A 25,827-nucleotide genomic window follows, 5' to 3' on the forward strand; every position below is an offset into this window, starting at 1 on the left:
AAAGTTAAAGAGAGAGAGAGAGGGAGAAACACAGAGAGTGAGAGATCTTCCATCTACTGGTTCACCCACCCAGATGTCCTCAACAGCCAGTGTTGGGCGAGGCCAAAGCCAGGAGCCAGGAACTTCTTTCAGGTCTCCCATGTGGGTACAGGGGCCCACTTTGCCATCTTCTGCTGCTTTCCCAGGCACATTAGCAGGGAGCTGGATCAGAAGAGCAACCGGGACACAAATTGGTGGCATTGTAGACAGCGACTTTACCTGCTACACCGGCCCCTTGTTTGTATTCTTTTATAAAGATAAATTATACTTTGGTGAAAGCTTTAACTAATGGGGAAAAAAAAAAAGAATGTATTTCCTTAGATAGTTGAAAGTGGTTAAAGAAACAATAGAAGATGATAGTTTTGTCCACATGTTCCATCCCTTTCCTGTCCCGACCTCCTCTTAGCTGGTTACTACATGTTACGAGGCATCAGACGGCTCTTCCACGTCCCACACGGAGGCTGCCCTCTGGGGAAATTATTTCAGAAGACACTAGTACTCCTGCTGCATTCAGACTGTGGACAGTTCTCAGTAAGCCACGTAGCTTACAGCGTAGCACCACATCCTCCTTGGCTAACAGCTGCTAGTTGTCAGAACAAACTCTGGGTCCCCGATTAGCAGATGGCACATAAAACACACTCGTATTTTCCCAGAATGGATTGATTAGGTACATTCCCGCTTTGGAGTTAAAAAAAAAAAAAAAAAAAAAAGGCAACTGAATGGGCTATTGCAGGCTTTTCCAGTCTTAGAAACGTTTTGAAATGATAAAGAGCTGCTTCTCTAACTTGTGCATGACCCAATCTGAGGCACATTGCGCTCTCCACTGCCTTTGCATTTGGTACTTTGATCTCCCACCCTTCCTACAGCCACAGAGTGCATCTGCGCTCCCTCGGCGACGGCGACGCAGGGCTGTGCTTGGCTGCAGCCCCAGGAAGCCGCTCTCAGTCCTGCTCCCTGCTGCGGAGATGCTCAGGGCAATGAACTGAGTTTGGAGTGAGCACGGGAGAACGGTCCAAACTACCTTACAGTTCACAGGTTTCTTGCTAAATGCAAAGCCTGGCCGAGTGTGCACCAACTGGATGAAGAATGAAATATTATCTCAGAGCAAGTAGGCTTTATCAGTACATTGACATTTGAACTCCTAAGTCATCCCCCTTCCTACAGGAGGTAGGGTGGGTGGTGTTCAGCACAGCGCCCCAATCTGGGCTTTCAGCACTTGCTGCTCTGATGCCAGCTACCTCCACGCTTTTCTGTGGATCCTGGCTGGTGGAATTTTTTACAAATTATTTACAAAAATTTTTATAAATTTTTACAAATACAGATTTTTTACAAATGTAGCATGACTTTTGTTAGATAATGAGTGTGCCCATTCACAATAGGGACTTCAAGAATCTAAAGGCAGGCAGAAGACTGGACTAAATGACATTCAGATCTGTTTCTGATTCTAGTATTTTAAACAGGAAACCTGTAAAAATCACATTTTCTCCCTCATCAAGCAAAACCAGGTGCTTTTAAATCAAAGCAACCACCGTCATCATCCATCACAGTCTACTATGTTTAATACTGACAAATAATTTCAACAACACTGTTTTAAAAGCCAGAGATGTGGCTGTGTTTGGCTAAGAGGTGTCTCTAACTCGGGCTTCTGGCAACAAAGAGAGGCAGCTTGTGGACTTCCCTTCCAGAAACCTACTGTGTTAGCCACTTGGCTCAGGAAATCAGTAAAAACAAATGCGGAACTCTTAAACAATAAGAGCCAAAGCTGCCAGAAAGTACATGACAGTCCTAACGCCCCTTTGGCTCTGTCTGAAACCCACTGCTCTGCATTTGAGAAAGGACCTCAGCCTCTGTTGCAGGTAGAACTGTGCTTGACCTCGCACAGAAGGCGCTCGCAAGTATCCTGAGATACCTGACAAAAAGTGATTGTCAGTATCCTGAGAAATTCCATTTAAAATTATTTATTTTCATTTTACTTGAAAGGCAGAGAGAAAGAAACAGAAAGACGGAGAGACAGATGGGGAGAAATCTTCCACCTGTTGGTTCACTCCCCAGATGTTTGCAGTGTTCAGGCCTGGGCTGGGCCAATCCCAGGCAGAACTCAACCTGGGACTCCCGCGTGTGTAGAAGGGGCCCACTGGGTGCTGGGTGGAGTGCTCAGTTGTTCCCCATGAGGTCTTGCTGTCCTGTAGACCAACTTGGACTTGGTCAGTCAGGGTCCAGGAGCAAGAGTGGATTCTTGCATAGCGTCCCTTTGGTCACATTCTAATCAACACCTCCCAGGGTGTGCATTAACAGGAAGCTGGATTGGAAGCAGAGGAGCCAGCACTGAACCGGGGCACTCGGAAAGGGGATGTGGGAATCTCAAGTGGCAACTTCACCGCTGTGCCGCACCCTGCCCCATCAAAACATTCCAGGCTATTTTGAACATTATAAAATGAATCTCTCTGGTTTCTTGTGCAGATGGTACTGATGGTTCTGACACAATGTTTCTCTTTGTGACACAGAGTCATTGTTGGCAGGAAAATGATGTCCTCTCAAAGACATCATTTACCACCTGGCCAGGAGCTAAAATCCTCTGTGTGTGTGTGTGTGTGTGTGTGTTTTAAGGATAAAAGAGATACATTCTTCCATTACTTGGTCTGCCTCTAGCAGGCTCCTCCCCTACTCCGTAGCTTTCCTTTTCTATAGCTAAATCATCAAGCTTATTTGCATACTATGCAGAATAAAAATTAATTCTGAGAGAGCACTTGCACGGTCCCTCAGTCACTCAGAAGCAGATTCACTTACGAATCAGAAAACGCATGAGTGTCCAAGTTGGACATCTTTTTGGGTGCCTCTCTATTTTTAGGTTTACTTTTCTTCTTCATTATTAGAGAAATACGCTAGAAATCCAATCACGTACTCTCTATGTCAGTACCAGGAGTGTGTTTTAAAAACACAGACTGCAGATAAGAGTATTCAAGCTCCATTTGCCCAACCTCTAACATAAAGAGCTCATTATCCCACCTGACAATAACAAGTATGCAATTTAGCACCAGCATAAGGGATCACGCTTGACAAAAGAAAGGGCAGCTGCTCATACTTGTCTGTTCCATAAATGCACTTATTTCTGAGAGAGTGAGGATATGGTAGAAAAAGTCCTAAACGGGCCGGTGCCGCGGCTCACTAGGCTAATCCTCCGCCTTGCTGCACCAGCACACCAGGTTCTAGTCCCGGTTGGGGACCGGATTCTGTCCCGGTTGCCCCTCTTCCAGGCCAGCTCTCTGCTGTGGCCAGGGAGTGCAGTGGAGGATGGCCCAAGTGCTTGGGCTCTGCACCCCATGGGAGACCAGGAGAAGCACCTGGCTCCTGCTTTCGGATCAGCGCGATGCGCCGGCCGCAGTGGCCATTGGAGGGTGAACCAACAGCAAAGGAAGACCTTTCTCTCTGTCTGTCTCTCTCACTGTCCACTCTACCTGTTAAAAAAAAAAAAAAGAAAGAAAGAAAGAAAAAGGAAAAAGTCCTAAACAAGATAGACCAACACGGTCTTTTTTTTTTTTTTTTTGAAAGCTAGGATCTTACATGGAGGTTTCAAAGAGGCCACAGCCAATTTGGATCCCTGACATCTTTCTTTTTTTTAATTAAAGAAGGGTGGCCTTTCGGTCTAGTAGTTAAGACGCTGGTGAAGATGCCCATGTCCCATTTTCAGATGCTTTAGTTTGACTCCAAGCTCTGGCTCCTGACTGCAGCTTCCCATCAGCACAGATCCTGGGAGGCAGCAGGTGATGGCTCAAGTGGCTGAGTCCCTGCCAACCATGTAGGAGACCTGGATTACGTTCCTGGCTCCCAGCTTTTGCCTGGCCTAATTCCAGTCATTGTGGGCATTTGGAGACTGGGCCAGCAGATAGGAGTTCTTTCTCTGTCTTAAAGCAGTAAAAATTAAAAAAAAAAAAAAAAATTAGAGGGGCCGGTGCTGTGGCGCAGTGGGTTAATACCCTGGCCTCAAGCACCGGCATCCCATATGGGCGATGTGTTCTAGTCTCGGCTGCTCCTCTTCCAATCCAGCTCTCTGCTATGTCCTGGGATAGCAGCAGAGGATGGCCCAAGTCCTTGGACTCCTGCACCCACGTGGGAGACCTGGAAGAAGCTGCTGGCTTCAGATCGGCACAGCTCTGGCCGTTGCAGCCATCTGAGGAGTGGACCAGCGGATGGAAGACCTCTTTCTATCTCTACCTCTCTCTGTAAGTCTGTCTTTCAAATAAATAAATCTTAAAAAAAAAGATTTTATTAATTTATCGCGAGGCAGAATTAGAGACAGAGAAAGGTCTTTCATCCATTGGTTCACTCCCCAAACAGCCACAATAGCCCGAATTGGGCTGATCTGAAGCCAGCAGCCTGGAGCTTTTTTCTAGATCCCCCACATGGGAGCAGCCAGGACTTGAACTGGCATCCATATGGGATGCTGACACAGCAGGTGGAGGCTTAGCCTACTATGCCACGGTGCCAGCTCCACTGGTCTGGTAATGTGCCTGGGAAAGTAGCAGAAGATGGCTCAAGTATTTGGGCCTCTGCCACCTGAGAGACCAGTATGGAGTTCCTGGATGCTGGCTATAGCCTGGCCCAGCCCCAGCTGTTGTGGTTTTTTGGGGAGTGAACCAGCAGACAGAAGCTCGCTCTCTCTCTCTCTCTCTCTCTCTCTCGTCTCCCCTCTCTGTCTATAACTTTGCCTTTCAAATAAATAAATAATTTTTTAAAAAGTTTAGCAAAGAGAAAAATTAAAATAGATCCTTATAATTCAAGCAACACTTACTGAAATCCATACTGGATCTGATATGTGAAAGATGTAAGAGCAGAGTTAGCATCACTCCTGCCCTCATGAGCTTATCATTCACAAAAAAGAAGACACAAGGAATTATTCGAAAGGAAGCATCTTAGACGTTGTTAGAATAGAAAACTTGTGGAGCAGAGCAATTTGTGCATGGTGCTCCTAAGAATTAAGCACAGCGTTCAGTAACTATAGAGCCTACATAATCGGCATCTGTAGTGCACGAAATACAATAGGTCATTCCACACTTGCTTTTTAAACACAAAGTTTGGCGTCTGTCAACCTTGAACATTTCCTTCAATTCTCCACCTCCAGGAAAATCTGATGAAAGCACGATTATTTGCTGTGCTTAGCAATCACGGGAGGAGTCAAGTTCACCTGGTGACCTGAACTGCTGGCAACTGTGTTCCCTCTGACCTCATTGTGGTATTTTTATTGCATGTCTAACATTCAGACTGTATCGTGCCTATTTTATGTCACGAACTGTGATAACCTAGCTGAACAGAGTCTCTGCCATAAAGAAGTTCATTCTAAAAAGACTCACGCAGAATTTTAATTCAATGCAGCCAAGCATGACGGGTGTGTACAAGGTAGTGCCAGGGTATAGAAGTGCATGGGGTCAGTCTGCCTCATTGCTGGTGATGCACACACTCATGTTAGGTGACATTCACCTAAGAGTCCAGTGCACAGATCGGCATCTTTGTCCCTTCATAGGGCTGGTAAGGAAGGGAGGAGAAGATGACTAGGAAGGTACAGCATTTCTGGAGAAAGTGGGACAGAGCCAGGCAAAGGACAGAGGAAGGGGAGAGAACATCAGGTGAGGGGATAGCAAAGCACCAAACAGAAAAATTAGAGCAGGGGTCTAGATGACAGCAGTATTGAGTTTCACAATGAGTGACAGGTAGACCAGGCAATGATGAAGAGCCTGGAAAGCTATTTTTTTTTTAAATCAGGTTTTTAAAAAATATTTTATTTGAGAGATAGAGAGGGAGAGACAGAAACAGAGATCTTCCATCCGCTGGTTTTCTCCCCAAATGGCCACAAGGGCTGGAGCTGGGCAGATCCAAAGCCAGGAGCCAGGGGCTTCATCTGGGTCTCCCATGTGGGTGCAGAAGCCCTAGCACTTGGGCCATCTTCCACTGCTTTCCCAGGCCACAGCAGAGAGCTGGATTGGTAGAAGAGCAGCCGGGACTCAAACTGGTGCCAGCATCCCATGTGGGTGGTGGTTTAGGCTACTACGCCACAGCACCGGCCCCAAAAGCTACTGTTGAGATTGGTTTGTATTCTAGGCTGTGGTCTCCAATGTATAATGTGGCCTGGGATGCTGGAGGAGAAGTCTTAATTGTCTTTTAAACTTTTGATGCTTTGTGTACATTCGAGTATCTCTCTTTCCATTAACTGAAATCAGGACCCTAAGAGGACTCAGGGTGGTGAGAGAGAATGAAAAGCTGTTTTAGACTTTCTAAGTACTTCAAAGAATGCAAGAGATAGCAAAGATAGCTACACATAAAACTAGAGACCATGGAGGGGTCTTCACTATGAGAGAAAAAGAGCAGCAGACCAATAGCAGAACCTTATTTCCAGGAATCTTAACTTTCTGCAAAAGGAAAACTGGAGCATGGGGAGCACTACTTGCACCAGTTTTTTAAAGCTTGCAAACACTGGGATGGGCATTTGGCCTAGGGGTTGCGACACCCACGTCTAACACTGGAGTACCTGGGTTCACTACCTGGGTCCAGTTTCCTGCAAACGCAGACCCTGGGAGGCAGCAGTGATGGCTCAAGTAATTGGGTTCCCACCACGCACATGGGAGACTCAGATTGAACTCCTTGCTCTCAGCTTTGGCCTACCCCAGATCTGGCTGTTGCTGAGTGAATCAGTGGGTAGCAGCTTTTTCTCTGCCTCTCAGACGAATTTTAAACACAGTATATTCAAGTTATGGAAGTTATGATGGATTTATTGGGATATAATCCCATCATAAGTGCAAGAGCATCTGTATTTCCTTTAGTATTTGAAAACGAGGGACACTGCACTGTGAAGGAAAAAAAGTCAGTACCCCCAATTTTGTTTTCTTACCACTTTGGGGATACATGAGTTAAGGGTTTTAAAAGTGCACCATGGGGTTCTGGCGTGGTGGGTAATACCACTCCCTGCAGCGCTGGCATCCTCTATGGGCACCAATTCCAGTTCTAGCTGCTCCACTTCTGATTCAGCTCTCTGCTATGCCTGGGAAAGCAGATGGCCCAAGTGCTTGGACCCTTGCACCCTTGTGGGAGACCCGGAAGAAGCACCTGGCTTTGGTCTGGTCCACTGTTGGCTGTTGTGGCCATCTGGGGAGTGAACCAGCAGATGGAATCTTGCTCTCTAACTTTCCCTCGCTTTGTAACTTTCAAATAATAATAATAATAAAGTGCACCATGAAACATGGGCACTTGATGACAAGGACTGGCTAGGGAGAATACAAAGGATGGAACACCTCATGTTGAAAAGCAAGGAAGTGCTTCCAGACTGCGCCTCGACAATATTCTTACACTGCTCCTCATGAAACAAACACTCAAATCCAGAACGTCTAATATCCTATAAGTCAACTGGCTTGTACTTTTCAGAAATGTTAGCACCAGAAAAGCAGAACTGCTCTAGGGCAGGGGTGGGGAACATCTGGCCAGCAGATGTTTGGTATGGCCCAGCCAAGGCAACTGCAGGCGGGACTCAAGTGATAAATCTACGGCAGGCTAACTTTTTTTTTTTTTTTTTTTGACAGGCAGAGTGGATAGTGTGAGAGAGAGACAGAGAGAAAGGTCTTCCTTTTTGCCATTGGTTCACCCTCCAATGGCTGCTGCGGCCGGCTCAGCGCGCTGATCCGAAGCCAGGAGCCAGGTGCTTCTCCTGGTCTCCCATGTGGGTGCAGGGCCCAAGGACTTGGGCCATCCTCCACTGCCTTCCCGGGCCGTAGCAGAGAGCTGGCCTGGAAGAGGGACAACTGGGATAGAATCCGGCGCCCCAACCGGGACTAGAACCCGGTGTGCCGGCGCCGCAAGGCAGAGGATTAGGGCAGGCTAACTTTTAAGTTGAAAATGTTGTCTGGACCGCATATGATATAAATATGCAAATGGCCCTTGGCACAAAAAAGGTGCCCCACCCCTGTGAGAGGATAGGATGAGTTAGCAGAATAAACTTCACGTACAAATTCTCTCTGAATTCACAATAAAAATGACAAGAAAACATATACAGGGGCCGGCGCTGTGGTGTAGGCGGGTAAAGCCGCTGCCTGCAGTGTCAGCATCCCATATGGGTGCCAGTTCAAGTCCCGGCTGCTCTCTCTGAGAGACCTCTCTCTCTCTGCCTCTGCCTCTGCCTCTCCTTGTCTCTGTGTAACTCTGACTTTCAAATAGATAAATAAATCTTAAAAAAAAAAAAAAAAGAAAACATATACAGATACAAAGGAAATTCTGGGAGCAACTGGCGAATACAGGTCATATTTCAGATGGTACTGAGTCAATGTTAAGTGAAGCATGATAACTAAAAAGGATTTTCAAAACGATCAGCAAAAAACAAAAAAGCAAGGTCTAGGGGAGTCGGTGTTTGACCCAGTGGACCCCAGTTATAGCACCTGCATCCCATACTGGGGTCCCTGGGTTCAATTCCTGGCTCTGGCTGCCAGCCCCAGCTTCCCGCCAAGGCAGACCTAGGGAGGCAGCAGGTGATGGCTCAGGTAGTAGAGTCCCTGCCACCATGTGGGAGATCTGAACTGAGTTCCCAGATTCCAGCTTTGGCCTGACCCAGCCTCGGCTGTTGTGGGGATCTGGGGAGTGAACCAGAAAAGAGGGGCTCTGCCCTTTGCTTCACTGCCTCTCAGACGGAAAAAAAAAAGAGAGAAACATAGAAGATAAAATGTAACAAAATGTTAACACCATGAATTGGATAATGTGTATATTTCTAACTTTTCTGTAGTTTTGAAAATTTTCACAGTTAAGTCAGGAAGAAAACACAAGGTAATCTATGCTATGGTTGATTTGGTTTAATGAATGTGCTAAATACTAATAAATTATTTAATACTTAAGAAACAGCCCTCCATGAAATTCTCTCCCATCAAAGCTAACTCAATTAAAAGGTGAATTAACATCACCTGAAGCCAGTGTCAGCAACATCATTTCCATATTTTTCCCCACATGAGTCAAGGACCATCTTTAACTTACTTGTAAAATTAATAAGCCAGCAAAACATCTCTAGAATTCAGCTACCTTATCAAAAATAATTTAAAACTGGGAAACTTGTAGTCTTTTGGTTTTAAAATAATTTATTTCATAGGTCTGTTTTGATTTCATTTTTCAGAGCATACATTATTTAACCAAGAGGTGCTGGACAGAGATTGTAAAAAGGGCAGAAACATTAAGGATAAGAAACCGGCTCAATTCCATTAGAATCTGATCCTACCTTGTTAAGTCTTGCTAAGATAAATTTCTATCATACTTCTTTTGTGCTTACAAAAAACATTAACTTCTGAATTTCCAATGTTGTAAATAAAAATTTTTACAGTAAGTATGCATTCAATTGACACAAGGCAACCAAATAAATTCTGTCATCAACATTAGCATAATGTGTATTTCCTGTCACTGCACTAACATTAAACTAAACTTCAAACCACAAAAACATTGTGACTAACATTAAAAAGGCAAGCTGTAAGATACTCCAAGCTCATAAAGGACACATTGCACCTGGTTAAGATGGACGTCATTTCACAGGGGCTGGTGTGCTGCATATGGCTGCTTTTTTTTGTAAGAAGGCCACCGGCAAACAGGGCAACAGTGTCGGCCCCCAGCCAACCACATCACAATGCAATTCTGATGGAACACGTGACCACAGGGCAAGCCCATTAGCAAGCATCCATTTTCAAAATTCTCTAGGCAAACAACACATTCAGTACAGTGCAGCATGTCAGCAGGCCAGGTTAACCAGTCAGGTTCCACGTCTTCACTTGTGCCGTCTGATCCGTACGCCCTCCCCTTCCGTTCATAGGGGCTGGTCTGACAATATTTACTGGCACATGAACAAGCCTCCGCATCACGGCGACTCGCTCCCCCTGGGGAACCGTGAGCTAGGCTTTGCTGATCTTCAGACGCTTCCTTCTCACTGCCCGAAGAGTCTGTGCTCCCACTGTCTGAGTCATTCTCAGAGTCTTGGGAACTCGCTGACATTTCCTCTTCAGACTGGAGTCCAAGACACTTAAACCGCCACACTGGTAAGTTTCTTATGTAATCAGTTGGGATCAGAGGGTGAAGCCAAAGGTCAGGGAACGCTAACCGCTCCAAGAACAGGTCAGGGTCTTCCTCCCAATCGGATTCCACGGGGAAGTTCTGAAAGGAAGCAATCGGGTGGAAGAGGTAGCTGGTGTACCAGTCCCACAGACTCGACAGCCACTCTAAGTTATTGGCGTTGACCTCCTCACTGTTGTGGCGCCGTCTCTTCTTCTCAAAGTAATCGATGAGCAAACCGTGTCCAAGGTATGTACTGAGAAACAGGGCTGGGTGTGAAGAATAGAACATCCAGTCTGCCCTGACCCACGAAGCCAGTGTGGTTGTATTGGAATATCGCAACAATTTCAAGCTGTATTCGTAAAAGCTATCTAAGTAAGGGAGCTGTAAAAAGCCCAACACAGGTAGCCAGGAAATAATTAATAGAGAATTGTATGTCCCTAAAGTGCTTATGAGAACCACAAATCGCTTTACGGTAGCTCCCTGTGTAATAAATAAGTCCATCCAAGCCATAAGATTGACTAGAACCAAGCTCAAAACAAACAGATCATTCACTTCAGGCTGTAATGAGCGCAAAAATGAGTCCATGGCCTGAAGCGATATAAACTCGCCCGCGTGGCTTCCGTATCTGTAGATTCCTTCAGGAGTTCTAAGTATGTACGACGGCATGCTGTGCACACCAATATCCGTCATGGAGCTCGTGTTGTCCCAGTTTGCCACATTGACAAAGATGAACTCCACTCTTCCAGTAAACTTTATACTTAGTGCAGAGAAGAAAGCTGGTGGTTGGTCAAGGTTAGCGAATAGGTAGATTTTTACCCAGTACTGATCACTTTTATTCCATTCTTCTCTCAAATGGTCAGCATTATAAATGGTTTTGATCCGAGAAGCTGCGTGAGCAGTTATCCATTTAAAAATGTGCTCTACTTCGATCTTGCGTCCACTATATTCTTTAAGCATGACCTTCCCTTTAGAAGTGCTCGTTTGTGGAACAGACATAATGAGCGTGGAGCGGACCCAGCCTCTTCTCCTGCAGTATCTGTAAGAGAGCCAACTCTGAGTGAACCACGCGGCGGAGGAGTTCATTTCACACCTGAAAGACATCCTCTCGTCCAAACCAAGGAACCCCGAATAATCACAAAGCGGTGTGCAAGATGGCAAGGCAGGCTCATGTGTTTTGCATTTGTTTCTCTAAGAAAGTGTATCTTAACAAGTATTTGACGGGGCAAGTGTTGTGGCACAGCTGGTCAAGCCACTGCTCGGGACACCTGCATTCCATATTGGAGTGCTGTTTCAGTCCTAGCTACTCTGCTTCTGACCCAGCTCCCTACTCATGTGCTTGGGAAGCCGTGGATAACGACTCAAGTACTCGAGTTCCTGCACCCGTGGGGAGAGCCAGATGGAGTTCCTGCTCCTGGCTCCAGCCTGCCCAGCTTCAGCCCAGCTTCACCTGGGGAGTGAGCCAGAGCATAGAAGACCTAGGAATCAGTGAATACTTCAGAATCCCAAGTAGCCATTTCTGTACTATGTAGTGGTAAGATCAAAAAGGTAGTAGGAAATTAATTCCTGCTCATGAGAAATTTAAAATCCCATTAAAAACAAATATAAAAATGCATAATTTTATTACTAAATAATGTAAAAGAAGTTCAAAAAAGGGGAATGTTATGGGGATTTGAGTTGGTGATGATTTCATGGAAAATTTGGCAACTGAACTGGGTTTTGCAGGATGGTTAGAATTCAGACAGGTGGAGGAGAGAGAAGGGAAACAGGCTAGGTTCCTGACTCAGTACAAGCCCCTTGAGGGTAGGAGCCATGCCTTATCCATTTATTATCTCAAGCACCTCCCACAATGCCTGATGCATGCAGGCGCTGCTACCAAGTAATCTACACAAAAGCTAATCTAGAAAGCAGCTACTGCAACACATTTTTTTTTTTTTAAATATTCTCTTATCATCAAAGACCATGAAGAGGACCAGTTAACATAAAGGAATACAGAAAGTATTCAGATGAAGAAATTCACTCCAAGAATGATCTTTATGTTATAGCAGAGTAAACACAGAAGAATTTAACTAAAATTATTTCTTTAGGTTTACCCAGGAGGGTCATCACTCTACTCCTTTTGGAAATGGACAGGTCCTTGCCATGAGATTTCTGATATCCATCTCCCCCTGAAAAAGGGAGTGACAAGAACACTGAGAAAGGAAAACAGCTGTTGTATTATGGTGGGGTGACTACAAGTGCAAACATTCTCCTCTGTTATAAAAAAGCTTTTTTTTCTTTTTTTTCTCAAAAACCCTACCATGAGTGTAAGGAAAAGAGTTGCAGATTGGTGCTTTCTCACATGGGGCACAAAAAAGTTAGGAAAAGAGGTACAGAAAAGAGAGGAGGCAGTGTATGAATTTACAGCCAGACCAAATTTATTCAGAGAAAATAAATTTGTAGAGGTGGGTGACAACTGCCCGTGTGCCCTTGACGGATCCCAGGGGCCAGGCCTTTTTATATTTTAGGAGGACTGGGGATGGGAGTGGGGGAGGGGGGCAGCAGCAGAGGGGAATTCCTGGAACTGGTCTTTCAGGTGGCTCTAAGGGGTGGGGTATGAAGGCAATAGGGTGTGAGACCCAATTGAGTTTCAAGGGCAAGGAGTACATCCCAAAGTTTATCTCCTTTGGGCAATGGGAGAATGGAGGCTTATGTCCTTGTTCCATCAATGAGGAATTTTATGATACATAAAACTTTCTTCAATAAAGCTATAAAAAAAGAAAATCTACCATGTAGCTACATTTTTTATTACAGATTTGTAAATGGATGGTAATAAATGTCTGATTTCTTTACTTTGCTACTCAGAATATTAGGGTAAAATCATAGATGTTATGCTTTTATTTAGTAAGCATGAATTATATTTTATTAAATAAAATAAGCATATTGCAAATTTATGTAATCAGACTAAGACAGGAAAGCTGATTTTGTAGCATATGGTTTTATAATGATAATACAACTAATTTTATCTTGGAGATGTTTTGATATTTTAAAAAATATTATTTATTTAAAAGGCAGAGTGACAGAGAGGAAAACAGAGAGAGAGAGAGATCTCCCATCCATTGGTCCACTCCCCAAAGGGCTGCAATAACCAAGCCTGGGCCAGGAACTCAATCAGGGTCTCTTACGAGGGAGAAGGGGGTGCACAGCGACAGGAACTCAAGCACTTGGGCCAACACCTATTGCTTCCCAAGTGCAATAGCAGGGAGCAGGATTAGAAGCAACATAGCCAGGACTTGAACCAGTACTCTTGATATGAATTTGGCTATCATCACAAGCAGGAGTTTAACCTGCTGCGCCACAACGCCTACCCACTGCGATATAAATTAAATGAAGGCAACATGTTATGTCTTAAAGACAGGTCAGTAATGGCTCTGGGGAACTATCTAGCTGAATCAGAATTACAGACCAGACCTCTCAGCTTCTTGATGGGTTGATTCATTTCCTTAATAAGAGAACATTTCATTACTATCAATATATTTTCAGCTGAAATGGTTTGAAAAGGATATATTCCTACAAAATACACTATCTTCCATCCCTTAACACTGTATTTCAGCAATGCATAATAACTCACTCCTCACTAACATGAATTCTATTCTTATCTTTGCCAAAAAGGCCAGTCTAATACATACAGATAATTGCTTTGTTTACATCTTAAATACCACGAAGTAGCTTCAATGTTTGAATTGTGTAGGCTACTTGCTACTCACGGTCATTCTTTTTATTTTCCTAAAGCTACTCTGGATTCCTGACTCTAAAACAAGTTAAGATTTTAGTGAATACAATTCTTCCCATAAGGAAATACTTTGCAGGGAGAGAAAGGGACCTCCCATTCACTGGTTCATTCCCCAAATGCCCGCAGCAGCGAAGAGCCCAGAACTCAACCCAGGTCTTTCACATGAGTGGCAGGGACCCAGGCACTTGAGCCATCACCTGCTGCCCCCTAGAACCTGACCATTCTGACATGGAATGTGGATGTCCTAAGCAGTGGCTCCAATGTTCTGCCAAATGCCCACCCCAGAAATGTTTGAATCATAGAAAGTATAGCTGTAATCAACAAAAAAAGCTGCTCAAATAAGCTCTCTCCAGTCATAAACAAGAGATGGGATTATCTGAAGATGAAGATGAAAGATTCAGACAGCTAATTTATGTCTCTCTTTACCACAGTTCAGCTAGAATAGAATCAGGAAACATTTTTCAAATGAAAAGCTAGAAACCTTGTACTAAAATCCACTGGACTGAACTAACACTTCTGATATATTTTTCTTTTTTTAAGTTTACACTACAAAAAACCAACTACTATTATTTCTTTCAGTTTTTTATGTTTTAATAGCTTATTTTCACTTTCTATTATGAATAGCTTATTTTTGATTTATCAGTGTTTATCTAATAATTTATATCAGGCTGCAACATGTGCTTAACCTTTAATTTTTAAAAAATTTGTTGTTTGAAAATTTCTAACATATTTATATACTGCAGTACTCAAAATATACTAGTCACTTGAGTATGATTGTACTGATTTTTAAAAACTGAATTCTGTGGGGCCAGCATCGTGGCACAGTGTGTCAAGCTGCCCCCTGCATCCATGTGGGAGACCCAGATGGTGTTCCATCTGGTTCCTGGCTTTGGTCTGGCCCAGCCTTGTCCATTGTGTCTGTGTGGGGAGTGAACCAGCTTTCCCTCTTTCTCTGTGACTCTGCCCTTCAAATAAATTTAAAAAAAAATTATTATTTGTTTTTAAAAAGAATCCTGTATTTTTCAGGAAAATATTGATATTCATACTGACTTTTGGAATTCTCTATTTAAAAAATTCATCTATCTGGTATTGTGATCATCAGAGGGGAAAGAAAAAGATCATTCACTTGAGACTATTTGGTAGGGGCTGGCGCTGTGCCATAGTGGGTAAAGCTGCCATCTGCAGTGCTAGCATCCCATGTGGGCACCAGTTCGAGTCCTGGGCGCTCCACTTCTGATCCAGCTCTCTGCTATAGCCTGGGAAAGCAGTAGAAGATTGCCCAAGTCCTTGGGCCCCTGCACCCACATGGGAGACCCAGAGGAAGCTTCTGGCTCCTGGCTTTGGATTGGCACTGCTCCGGGCATTGTGGCCAACTGGGGAGTGAACCAGCGGATTGAAGCTCTCTCTCTGCCTCTCCTTCTCTCTCTGCGTAACTCTTTTAAATAAATAAATCTTAAAAAAAAAAAAAAAAAGACTATTTGGTAGTGACAGAATCAGGTCTTTGGTAAATAAGACACAATAAGAAAGATTTCCTTTTCATAAGAACATTAAGACATAGGCTGTCTTGGACATTTCAACAAAAGACACTGGGATGTGACCACGGTTTTGTGGTGGAGATGAGAATGGCAGCTCTGTGGGTAGAAAATGTCAGTTAAGAGTTACAGGGATTTTCTTTTCTATGCCCAGACTTTACGGGAGCTCCTGCCATAAATCACATCTATATTACTAGTGGGCAAAACAGCGATTCTGAGGAGAGAGGCAACGTGTGGTTAAGGAAAGAAGTAGCAGCAATGGTTTTAGAGAGTGTTCTAAAGCCAATGATTTGTCCATCATGGCCAACACAGAAAAAGGACACAGGTAAGTCAGCTGCATCTACCTACATTAGAAACTACCTAATACTGTGCGGGAGGATTTTCTGCACAGACATCAATCAATCATGTGGCTCCGCTGCAGCACCAAACAAAACATGATGTATACACTTATCTTTACTAAATACCCATCAGATGAATGAATGACTACAAGTTATAGCTTGGTGGCATTATAAACAGAAAATGAAACATTTTCAAAGAAGAAATAATGTAATATTGAACACACAATAATGTGTCAGAATAAATACTGGCGATGACAACCCAAAATACGAAACTTTCCAAGGATTCTTCCTGAGTAGATGGAGAAAAAACAAAAAACAGTGAAGGAAAGAGACAGGGAAATGGAACATGACTGATTAAAGAAAAAGAGGCTGGATCTGACTTTGGACATCAGGAAAAAGATTGCACGTGGGGACGACATAGAGCAGACGGAAACACACGTTAGAGATTAGACCTGCAGGAGATTTACATTAGCACAGAGATGTTAACCAAGCCGTGAATACGCGGAGGTCATTCTGGAAAAGAAAACTGACATACTCTTAAAAAGATACCCCCAACTGGGACAGGTGTTAGGTGTAACAGTTAAAATGCCGCCTGGGATGCCTATATCCCATTCTAGAGTACCTGGGTTCAAGTCCCAGCTCTGCTTCTGACTCCAGCTTCCTGCTAATGTGCACCTTGGGAGGCACTAGGTGATGGCTCAAGCAGTTGGGCCCCTGCCAACCATGTGCGAGACCCAAACTGAGTCCAGCCTCCTGGCTTTGGCCTGGCCCAGTCCCAGCTGTTCAAGCATCTCTGTCTCTAGCCTTCCAAATACATTGGAAAAGAAAAACAAAAGGATATCCCTAATAGAAAGAACACAGAAGAGGCGGGGGTGGGAGTAACAAAAAAAGAAAAGGAGAAAAAGATCTGAGAGAGAAAATCAGTTAAGCACCAATTTATCAAAAACTATTAGTCAAGCATCTGTGCAACGGGCAGTATGATAAAGATAAGTAGCTTTCAGTTCAAGCAGGCTTTCATATCATTGTCTTTATTAAACAAGAAAGAGCTTAGTTGGGATTCAAAGTCTAAGAACTGCCTGATAACTCACCTGGGATCACTGGAACAGTTAAAAGTGCCTGTACGTATTCCAAATCTTGATACCTTTTTGACCATTTTCTCCCAGTGAATTCGACCCACCAAGGGACTTCTGTCGTTCGCTATGACCTATTCCCCAAAAAAGAAAAAAATAAGTAAACTTTAATGATCTAAAATGAAGTCAAACTAACCTTTTGTATCTATGATATAATTTGATTTTTTTGGAAAAAGATACTTTGTTCCCAGTTCTTGATTACTATGTATCATATTATTACAGTAATTTTTATTGAAGGAGTAACTGTCCAACTAGAAAAGACTTAAAGGACTACACTCAGTACATAAACTCCCACACTATGTGGCCATTACCTAGAAGGGGAGTCAAAACCGTATCAAAAAATTAGCCACATTCTCCACCACATGGCTTCTTTTCTAGAATAAAGTTACACAAGAAGAAAATGGCCCTTGGAGTCACTTCTCTTTGCTCTTTAAAGAAAATCTTAAACAACAATTCAAATAAAACTTACTAAAAATTATCACACATTGAGTTCAATAAGTTCAAATTTTACTTTTTTCAAAACATGATTATGGAATCGAGAGTCAAACCTGTGCTTACCATTGAATTAAACTCTGAATAAACCAATACTACTTTTATGGCTTTTTCCTTAACAATCATGAAAAGCTCTCACATATAAAAAGAATTACCATAGTTAATTTTAAATTCTTCAGCTTCTTCAAATTTGTAAATAGCTTTCAAATACAATTAGGATTGCAAGAAAAGATTTTTTAAAAAAAGAAAAAAAAATTCCTAAATTCATTCAAAATATCTAATGACAATGACTTCTCTGATGAATGTCAGCCTTTCTAACCATTAATACCTTTTCCCTCTTATCCCCTAATCTTCCTGGCTTGAATGAAGGCAAAATTTCAATAAATGTATTGGTAAAAAAACCAAATAAAGGGTGGGTATTTGCTGCCATTGGAGTGCCTCGTTCAAGTCCTAGCTTCTCTGCTTCTGATCCAATTTCCTGCTATTGCACACCCTTGGGAGGCAGAAGACGGCTCAAGTACTTGGGTCCCTGGAGTTAGTTCTGGGTTCCTGGCTTAGGCCTGGCTTGGTCCTGACCGGTGAAGCCATTTGAGAGTGAACCAGCAGAAGGAAGATGGATCTCCATCTGTCTCTCTTTCTGCCTTTCAAATAAAATGAAAAATTAAAACTAAAATTTGAAAGCATAACCAAAATTTTAAAAATTAAAAACAAAACCACAAAAATAACTAAGTGGAACTTAAAAGGAAACCCAAAATGTCTCTTCTTGTCATGAAACCACCTGATTTACTTTAACCCAGTATATATGGGCCAAGTTTATTTTCATAAATGCCATTATTACCAATACTATTCACTTTAAAATCACAACACAATACTCTGGGACTTCCAGTCTTCCTGGCAGGAAGTAACCATTTTCACGTTTACAAAGCTTCCAAGAAGCTCTAGGTGGATGTGTAAAGTGAGTGCCAACAGTCAGCTCCCTGGGAAAGGCAACACGTGCTCCAGCTACCTCATCTATGTTCTCTCTGTTGGGAACCCTAACACATGGCAGAGAGCAAGAGGACCAGACAGAGGGTGTGGTGACGGACAAATGACTTAAGGTTTCCTTTTTGTGCCAATATACCACTCTGTGTGAGTGTATCATTCTCATCACACAGACATACATGCAATCTAAGGACATATATTCTATGCAAACTGTATAAAATCATTAAAAGTTAAGGATGATTAATAAAAAACTGGTTTACTTTATGAGTAAATACAAAAGTTTTTCACCAATACAAAACACAGGATAAAGTGGCTTGCCATTTATTTCACCTCCAGAGTAGTGGTAAGTAAGGGATAAGTTAGAATATCCCTAAACAAAACTAATGTCTAGCAGCAAAGATAAACACGTTTAAAATCAGCCATACAATCCTTTCAGCCAAGCAGGAAATATATACACACAATACTTAAGTAAAACACTGACTCCCAAGACTTTACTCCAAATCATATGACACTCTTTACTGCTACCTCAATTCCAGGACTTTAAACTCCTGATCATATGACACAGCCGGGAAAAATATGTGCTTCCTTGGACTGTGCCAGAAGTCAAAGCGGAGAAAATGAAATGTTAACAGGGGTAAGTCAATAAAACCCCTAAATTACGCTAACTTCTCCTTCAGAAACCTATTCACTGTGCCACCTGCCTCTCGGAGCAAGTCTCTTGTGAAAAAAAGTACCTGTCTTCAATCGGTGACGCCAAGACTGAGTGATGGCAGAATCAAAGCATCCACAAAACTGGGAAATAAATAGCTAATGAAAAATAGGAGCTTAGGCTACAAACAAACGTTAGTAAAAGAAGACTTGGTTTTCATGGATTACACAGTGTATTGCTGGTACAGATGTTATATTTGTGTTACTACCTGGAAAACCAAAATTAGTTCTAGTCACCTCACACTGCAGAGCATATAGGATAGACACTGCTTGACAATCGGAAGATGATCGAATTGGCCAGAACAACTGGAAGAGGATTGACTGGCCAGAACCTAAGCATCTTTAGCTTTGAAAACACTCCTCACAGATTTAAAACAAACAGTAGAGCAAATACATTCATCAGCTTCTTTTAAAACAGAAAAGAATCATCCAAAGCATTAGAAACTTAATTCTTGAAAGTTATCCTTCTCAGAAGATCAGAAAAATAGGATCTGAGCTGATATAATGGCAAGCAACTGAGAGAATATTTTTCTTCTGTTCCTGGCAGATACTTTCAATTTTAAATATAAGTTAAAACAACAAAGAAAGCCAATATTTGATCCTCTTTCAAGATTTTAAACCAGGTCAGTTTGTTGATTAGCTCAGCTGGTTAGTTCCCAGTGCCAGGGGCATGGCTTCCATCTCACTCTCCTAAGTGGCTCTGCCAGATTCTTCCTCCAGACCAAGCTGGCCATTGGACAGAAACACAAGCCAGACTGTGGTGCTCAGTACAAACCTTGAGCGTCACTGGAAAAATTAAGTGTGTGTCCTATTGCATCATTTCCATATACAGAAAACCACATAAAAACATTCCATTTTTCTTAGGAGCCATTTTTCAACTATTAATACCTATGAGGTTTGAAAATACGTCAGAAATTTGGCGACCAGAATTTATAATCCTAACATTCACTACCATTGTTTGTTCTTCACTTCATTCCAGTGTCACCTTACTTGAGAATTCCTTGCACTCTGTCTCCTTAGCCTGCTGCTTCTTATTCTCAGCACTTTCCACTAACTGATGCTAAATGAAATATTTATTTATTTTGTGTCTGCCTCTTCCAACTGGAACGTGAATGGCCTGAGAGACTACGGACTTTGCCTTCTAAGTGTTCCTGGTTTATCTCCATTGCCCAGAACAGGGCCTGGCACCCACGTATCTCCCAAATAAACTATTTGGTAAATTTTGTCAGATACTAAAGGAATTTAATCCCTATATTTCTTTAATATGAAAATTGATCAATTATAAGCCAAGAACATATGCTAACTAATAAACTAGGATGTGTTTATCGCCTATAGGCAGCACCATAATGATCAAAAGAATTTCTAGACTTCTGACATGGCTTTTCCAACTCTGGTAGGTGCTCAGCATCGTCATGCTCACGTCCTTGGGGTTGGTCATATGGGTGACGAGCATTTAGATCATAAATACAAATATGGCAATGGAACTGGTTATTCAATTTCAGTAACCTAAAATGATCAAACCCACTAAGTCTTCCTTGATCAAGACTATCAGAAAGAAATACAAAGGGAAAATAAATTTAATAACAATTTACTTAACAAATTAAAGCTTTATAGCAGCTACAGTGTATTTTTCAATATCAATTAACTAACACAGAAGTAAATTAAAATTTGAAAGGATCATATATAGACCTCATGTGTACCATTCTAGGTTCTCCCTTTGCTGAACTGAAAAATCAAATTATCTGGAGGGTAAATGGTCAAACACAATAGAAAAGTTAACAGAGGCTATGCATATCCAAAGCATTTCCCAAAATAATTCCCAAATCTGAACCCTTCAGCACAGTGTACTACAGTTCTATTCCACCTTCTGTAGATATCTATTTATTTATTTGAGGTGGCATACGATAGAAAATACAATCGTACTACTCATCAGTGATACTACCTACAAGGAAGGTCTTAGAATGACAAGTTTTTCTACCATATTTTGCAATCTTTGTTCTCAGAAATACAAAGAAGTGATTTTAATTTTCATATTCTGAATCAAACTTTGCCAATCCCAGTGTGAAAGGACAGGAGCTCTGGACCTGAAATCAAGTGATAGGAGTTTGGATCCTGGTTCAGTATTACTGATAGGTGTCCCACAACCTTGGGCTAGCTACCTCCCAACCTCTCGGAGCCTCAGAGAGGCTTAGGCTGATACGACTCCCAAGCTTCAGCCATTTACAGATTTCCTTCATAATTCTGTCACACTCGTGTTGTTAATTTACTTGATATGTTACTTTACGTGAACTCACACTGTCCTAAGCAATGTTTATGAAATTATACATCCAAAATAGATTTTTCTAATTTACATGAAATATAAACATGATGTGGCTACTCAGTACCATGAAGCACACCTTGGGAAGCCACTTGGAGCTCCAGAATGCTAATGTGCTAACTACATCTCAGGGTTCTGACGTAACTACGGTCACCAACTGTACTACTTCCTCCGAGCAGTCATGAGCTCCCTGCCCCCACGGCGCTCCTCTAGAGTCACAGATCGGCTATTCCACTCGGAAAAGGATCTTTTTTCTCCTACTCTAATGTTCTCTTCCCTTATGTACAAAAATTATTTGGTCTACTGATTCAAGAGAAACAGTGCAAATTACTAAATCAAATGAATCTATCTGTGTGCTGCTCACCTCGGTGAAGATGCAACCACTAAAATGGATTTGCTTCCATGGTTCTAAACAAAGCAGTCAAGCTCCTTTCTCCCAACTCTCCCTTTCCCACTCTTCAGTTTTCATTTCCTTCGGTCTACAGAACTTCTTTAAAAGGACACGGGAGCCTCCCTGTGGGAACTGAGTTATGTCTAGGAAACATGACACAAGCACTCTTTGTACAGAAATGCACTGCCAGGTACATATGATTTTGGTAACAAATTCTCTTTGCAGTTTCTCGTATTATTAGGAACTATCACCACTTATGATACCTGAACTAGCCAGATGCCATCTTTCGTGTCTTCTACAAGCTCATAGAAGTGCATTTCACCACTGAAATTGGTACTAGAAACAGATTCAGATGCTGCTTCTTCCTTGAGAGCAGAGTAGAGCTCACCCTCCATCAGGTCACCTGAAGACAGGAAAGAGAAATAACACTCATAAGATTTCACAAACCCCAGCGCCCAACTTCAATGATCAATTCCATCTTGTACTATTAGGAATTATCTTATTAAATTTTCACCATAGAAACAAACAGTTTGGTGTTTGGACAGTGTGGGTGTCTGGCACAGCAGTCTGCCCAGTCCCATATTAGAGTGCCTGGGTTCGAGTTTCAGCTCTGCTCCCGACTGTAGCTTCCTGCCGCCGCACACCCAGGGAGGCAGCAGGTGACGGCTCAAGTAGCTGGGTCCTTGCCACCCTGGTCCTCCACCCTGGATGGAGTTCCAGGCTCTTGGCTCTGGCCTAATTAAGCTCTGGCTATTGCAGCATTTGAGTGAACCCGCAGGTGGGAGATCTACATCTGCGATTGTCTGCTTTTCAAACAAATTAAAATAAATATTTAAAATAAACCAGTGGAATCTGAATATACCCAAGATTCACAATTTAACAAATATGCAATAACAACTTAATGTGTGTCAGGCTTTTGTGAACAAAAATCCATCTCTTAAAGAGCAGAGCTTACATTCTAATGGGGTCATCACATAACTTAATAGGAAATGACTGAATCTGGACCAATCCCAAAAGCCACTCCAATATTGATTATTTTGTTTTGTATACAACATGTCTGGGTTTCACATAATTTTCAAACAGTATGGTTAGATGCTTCAGTTATAAAAGATTTAGAAATGGGCTGACAGTATGCATCATTAGCCCCACTGAAACCAGCGACTTGGAGGGTAGAACTTTATCTCTTAGAACAAATACCACATTCACCTACAAATCTACAGCTTAAATATAGACCCTGTATCATGAAACAAAAAGGAAAGGAAAACGTCAACTTATTTTTAACTTGCGCAGTGACTAAAACCAGCACTGTACCATGATGGAAGCAAAGCCATTCACAGCGAATACTTCAGTTTTACAGTTAAATTGACTTTTCTGCTGTAAAATGAGTGATTTGAGTCATGTTTTTGTGGGCTGTGTCTATTCTTTAGATTATATGTGGACTCCTTGTACATTCAACATGAGATGTGTTTTTAGTTCTAAAGAAAGGCAATAATGAAAGCTGAAAGAAAAAAATGTGATGGCAAACGATTTGGCTTTCGCATCAAGACATTTCTCATTTCTGAGCCAAGAGAGACTGTTTATTACAGATCTTTGACTTCAGGTAGTCCATCTCCCCCATGGAAATAAAAGTCACCGTAAACGAGAGAGTCAGTCAAGGGCAAGAAGCGTACACAGGGTCTTCAAGAACTTCACGGAAAATGTGGACTGTGAGAAACTATGCATTGACTTCTGATTCTTTTGTGTACCAAAATAAGCTGATCTATCAATTCCATTTTCCCACACATTTTCTGCAGCACCCTCGTGTTTTAACTCTGAAGACAAACGTATGTATCACTTGGGCAGAGAGGAGTTCCTCTTTCATTCCCAGTAGTGAGAGCCGGGTTTTAGAACCCTTAACCTCCAGATACCCCAGCGTTCCACAGCTATCAAGTGTGTACCTGGTGACAGGGCCCTAAACAAGGAGGAAAACAAATGTTTTGTAGAAGACACAGCTGATGGTACACTGGAAACAACACGGCAGATAACAGAACGCCCTCCTCGGCCTGAGTCCCCTTTCAGGAAATCCATCTCAACAATGAGATGATTTCGCTCAGCAGTGAAACAAATGAGTATTTCTCACCCAATCCTACCCCAAAGACCTGGTCACTGAAGGTACATGCTTTATAAAAGATGGCAACTCTCCCTTTAGCACAATTCCAATCCTATTTACCAACTCATGGAGTGATTCAGCTCTGCCGGGGTCCCAAGGGGGAGGGAAAAAAAGTTTAGCTGGAGGATACACAATTGTTTATAAACATCCCGAGAGAAACACAAACTAAAAAAAAAAAAATAATAAAAAAATCAAGGCAGACATCCACGCACAATGTCCACCTGACTTCAGTCTTCAGGTGCGCAGCGCCAACACTGCACCGTGTGCACGTGATACTGAAACTCACAATGTACCCCTGAAATCCCAGGCCCCACTGCCTCTGGGTGTGAAGCAGCCCACCGATGCCCACCCCGCCCTGCGACAAAACCTGCTACTCCCTGACAACGACTCCGAGTTCGCCTTCTCTTGTACTGTTATGAATTGCAGCTGACAAATAACACAAATAAACAATGTTTGTTGACATTCCCGAATTGTCAGAAAAAGACTCACTGCTCTTAGGAAACGACGCTAAGAGAGTGCACTCGGCTGTCATTCCCAAATGACCTGAAAAAAGCCACATAACGCCCCCTAGAAAAGCCCCTCGGCCCCCTTGCTCGACATCGGGGCTCACTCTGGACAAAGAACACCGCGGGGTGTGCCGAAGCCTCCCGGGGGCCCCCTCCCGCAGGGGCAGGAGCCAGCCCCGTACTCGCCTGACTTTTCCACCAGCTCCCGGACATCCTTCTTCTCGGGCAGCCCCGAGTAGCCCAGCCCCCGGCACTCCAGAATGGTCTTCAGCTTCTTGAAGCTCAGCGCCACCGGATCCACCAGCTGGGTGGCGAAGATGCCAGTTTCGTACCACACGATGGCCTCGAAGAACCTGGCCAGCACGAACAGGACCAGGAAATAGAGGAGCAGGAAGAAGAGCTTCAGCCACATCTTCGCCGGCGGGGCCTCCGGCTCCGGGGAGCTGGGGACGCGGGCGGGAGGAGGTCGCGGCGGGGGAGCCGGGCTCAGGGCGGCCCCGGCCGGCAGGGTGCGGGGTCGGCGCGCTGGGCGGTCACCGGCGGGCCATCCCCGCGGCCGGGCAGGTGGAGGTGGGGGAAGAGACGAAGAGCGCACGGGCGCAGAGCCTCGCGCCAGGCCTTTCAGTCAGGAGGCGCGGACCGGGAAGGGGAAACACTCAAAAAACCCCATCCATCAGCCCCGCACGGAGCAGGGCGCGGGGCGAGCCCGCGGCCGGGGACCAAACGGCGCGGGGCCCTGACCGCGGCGGCGGCGGCGGTCCTCCCGCACCGTAATCTGGAGAGCGAGGGGACGGCTCAGGTTCTCAAAGGAAGCGGGGGGCCCGGAGGCGGTTGGCGGCGGCGGCGGGTCGGGAGGGCGCGGCGCTCGGCCCGGCCAGGCCCGGGGCCCAGCGCGCCCGGCGCGGGGAGGGGAGGCCGCCGCAGCGGCCCAGGCCCCAGGCCCCGCTGGCCGCCCGGGCTCGGCGAGAAAGCGCGGCGGGCCGGGCGGCGGCAGCGGCTCCAGGCTCGCTCCGGCGGGCACCGCGGTCTCTGCAGAGGGCAGTCGGGCGCGCGGGGAGACGGTCCCCGAGCGGGGGAGGGAGGAAGATTTAAAAAAAAAAAAAAAAAAAGCAAGCACAGGCCCCGAGAGGACTCCCGCGGGCGGCTACCGGGCTGCCTCCGGGTCACGCAGCGCCCGCCCCGCGCGGATGGGAGGCACGGGTCGCAGCCGCCGTCCCGGACGCCGCCGCCACCTCCCCAGGCCGCGGCCGTCGCCCCCGGAGCAGATCAGCTGCGGCCGCGGCCCGAGCCGAGACATAACAAGTGACGTCGGCGGGGGCGGGGCCGGGGCGGGCCGGGGCGGGGCCTCGCGGGGAGCGCCCGGCGGGGCCGGGGGTGGGGCCGAGCCCGGGGGCGGGAGAGAGGTGCTGCTGCGTG

General features: G+C 44.2%; 1 protein-coding gene across 3 annotated transcripts in view; it reads right to left on the bottom strand.

Annotated features, from left to right (window-relative positions):
• LOC133772830 (charged multivesicular body protein 3) overlaps positions 1-25,237 on the bottom strand; it is a 115,307-nt gene extending 90,070 nt beyond the window's left edge. The window contains exons 1-4 of one of the 3 annotated variants that reach the window (XM_062209811.1): positions 24,598-25,227; positions 22,020-22,159; positions 16,826-16,941; positions 9,121-11,134 (exon numbers count right to left, since the gene is read on the bottom strand). In XM_062209811.1, the coding sequence (XP_062065795.1) occupies positions 9,580-11,134; positions 16,826-16,941; positions 22,020-22,159; positions 24,598-24,823 (2,037 nt within the window). In that variant the 5' untranslated portion in view covers positions 24,824-25,227 and the 3' untranslated portion in view covers positions 9,121-9,579. Of the gene's footprint in view, positions 1-9,120; positions 11,135-11,182; positions 12,264-16,825; positions 16,942-22,019; positions 22,160-24,597 lie in introns of those variants that run through there. The other 2 variants (XM_062209814.1, XM_062209815.1) reach the window with 2 other exon arrangements.
• Positions 25,238-25,827: the final 590 nt, after the last annotated feature.

This window comes from Lepus europaeus, chromosome 13 (genome assembly GCF_033115175.1).
Source record: "Lepus europaeus isolate LE1 chromosome 13, mLepTim1.pri, whole genome shotgun sequence".
Lineage (NCBI taxonomy): Eukaryota > Metazoa > Chordata > Mammalia > Lagomorpha > Leporidae > Lepus > Lepus europaeus.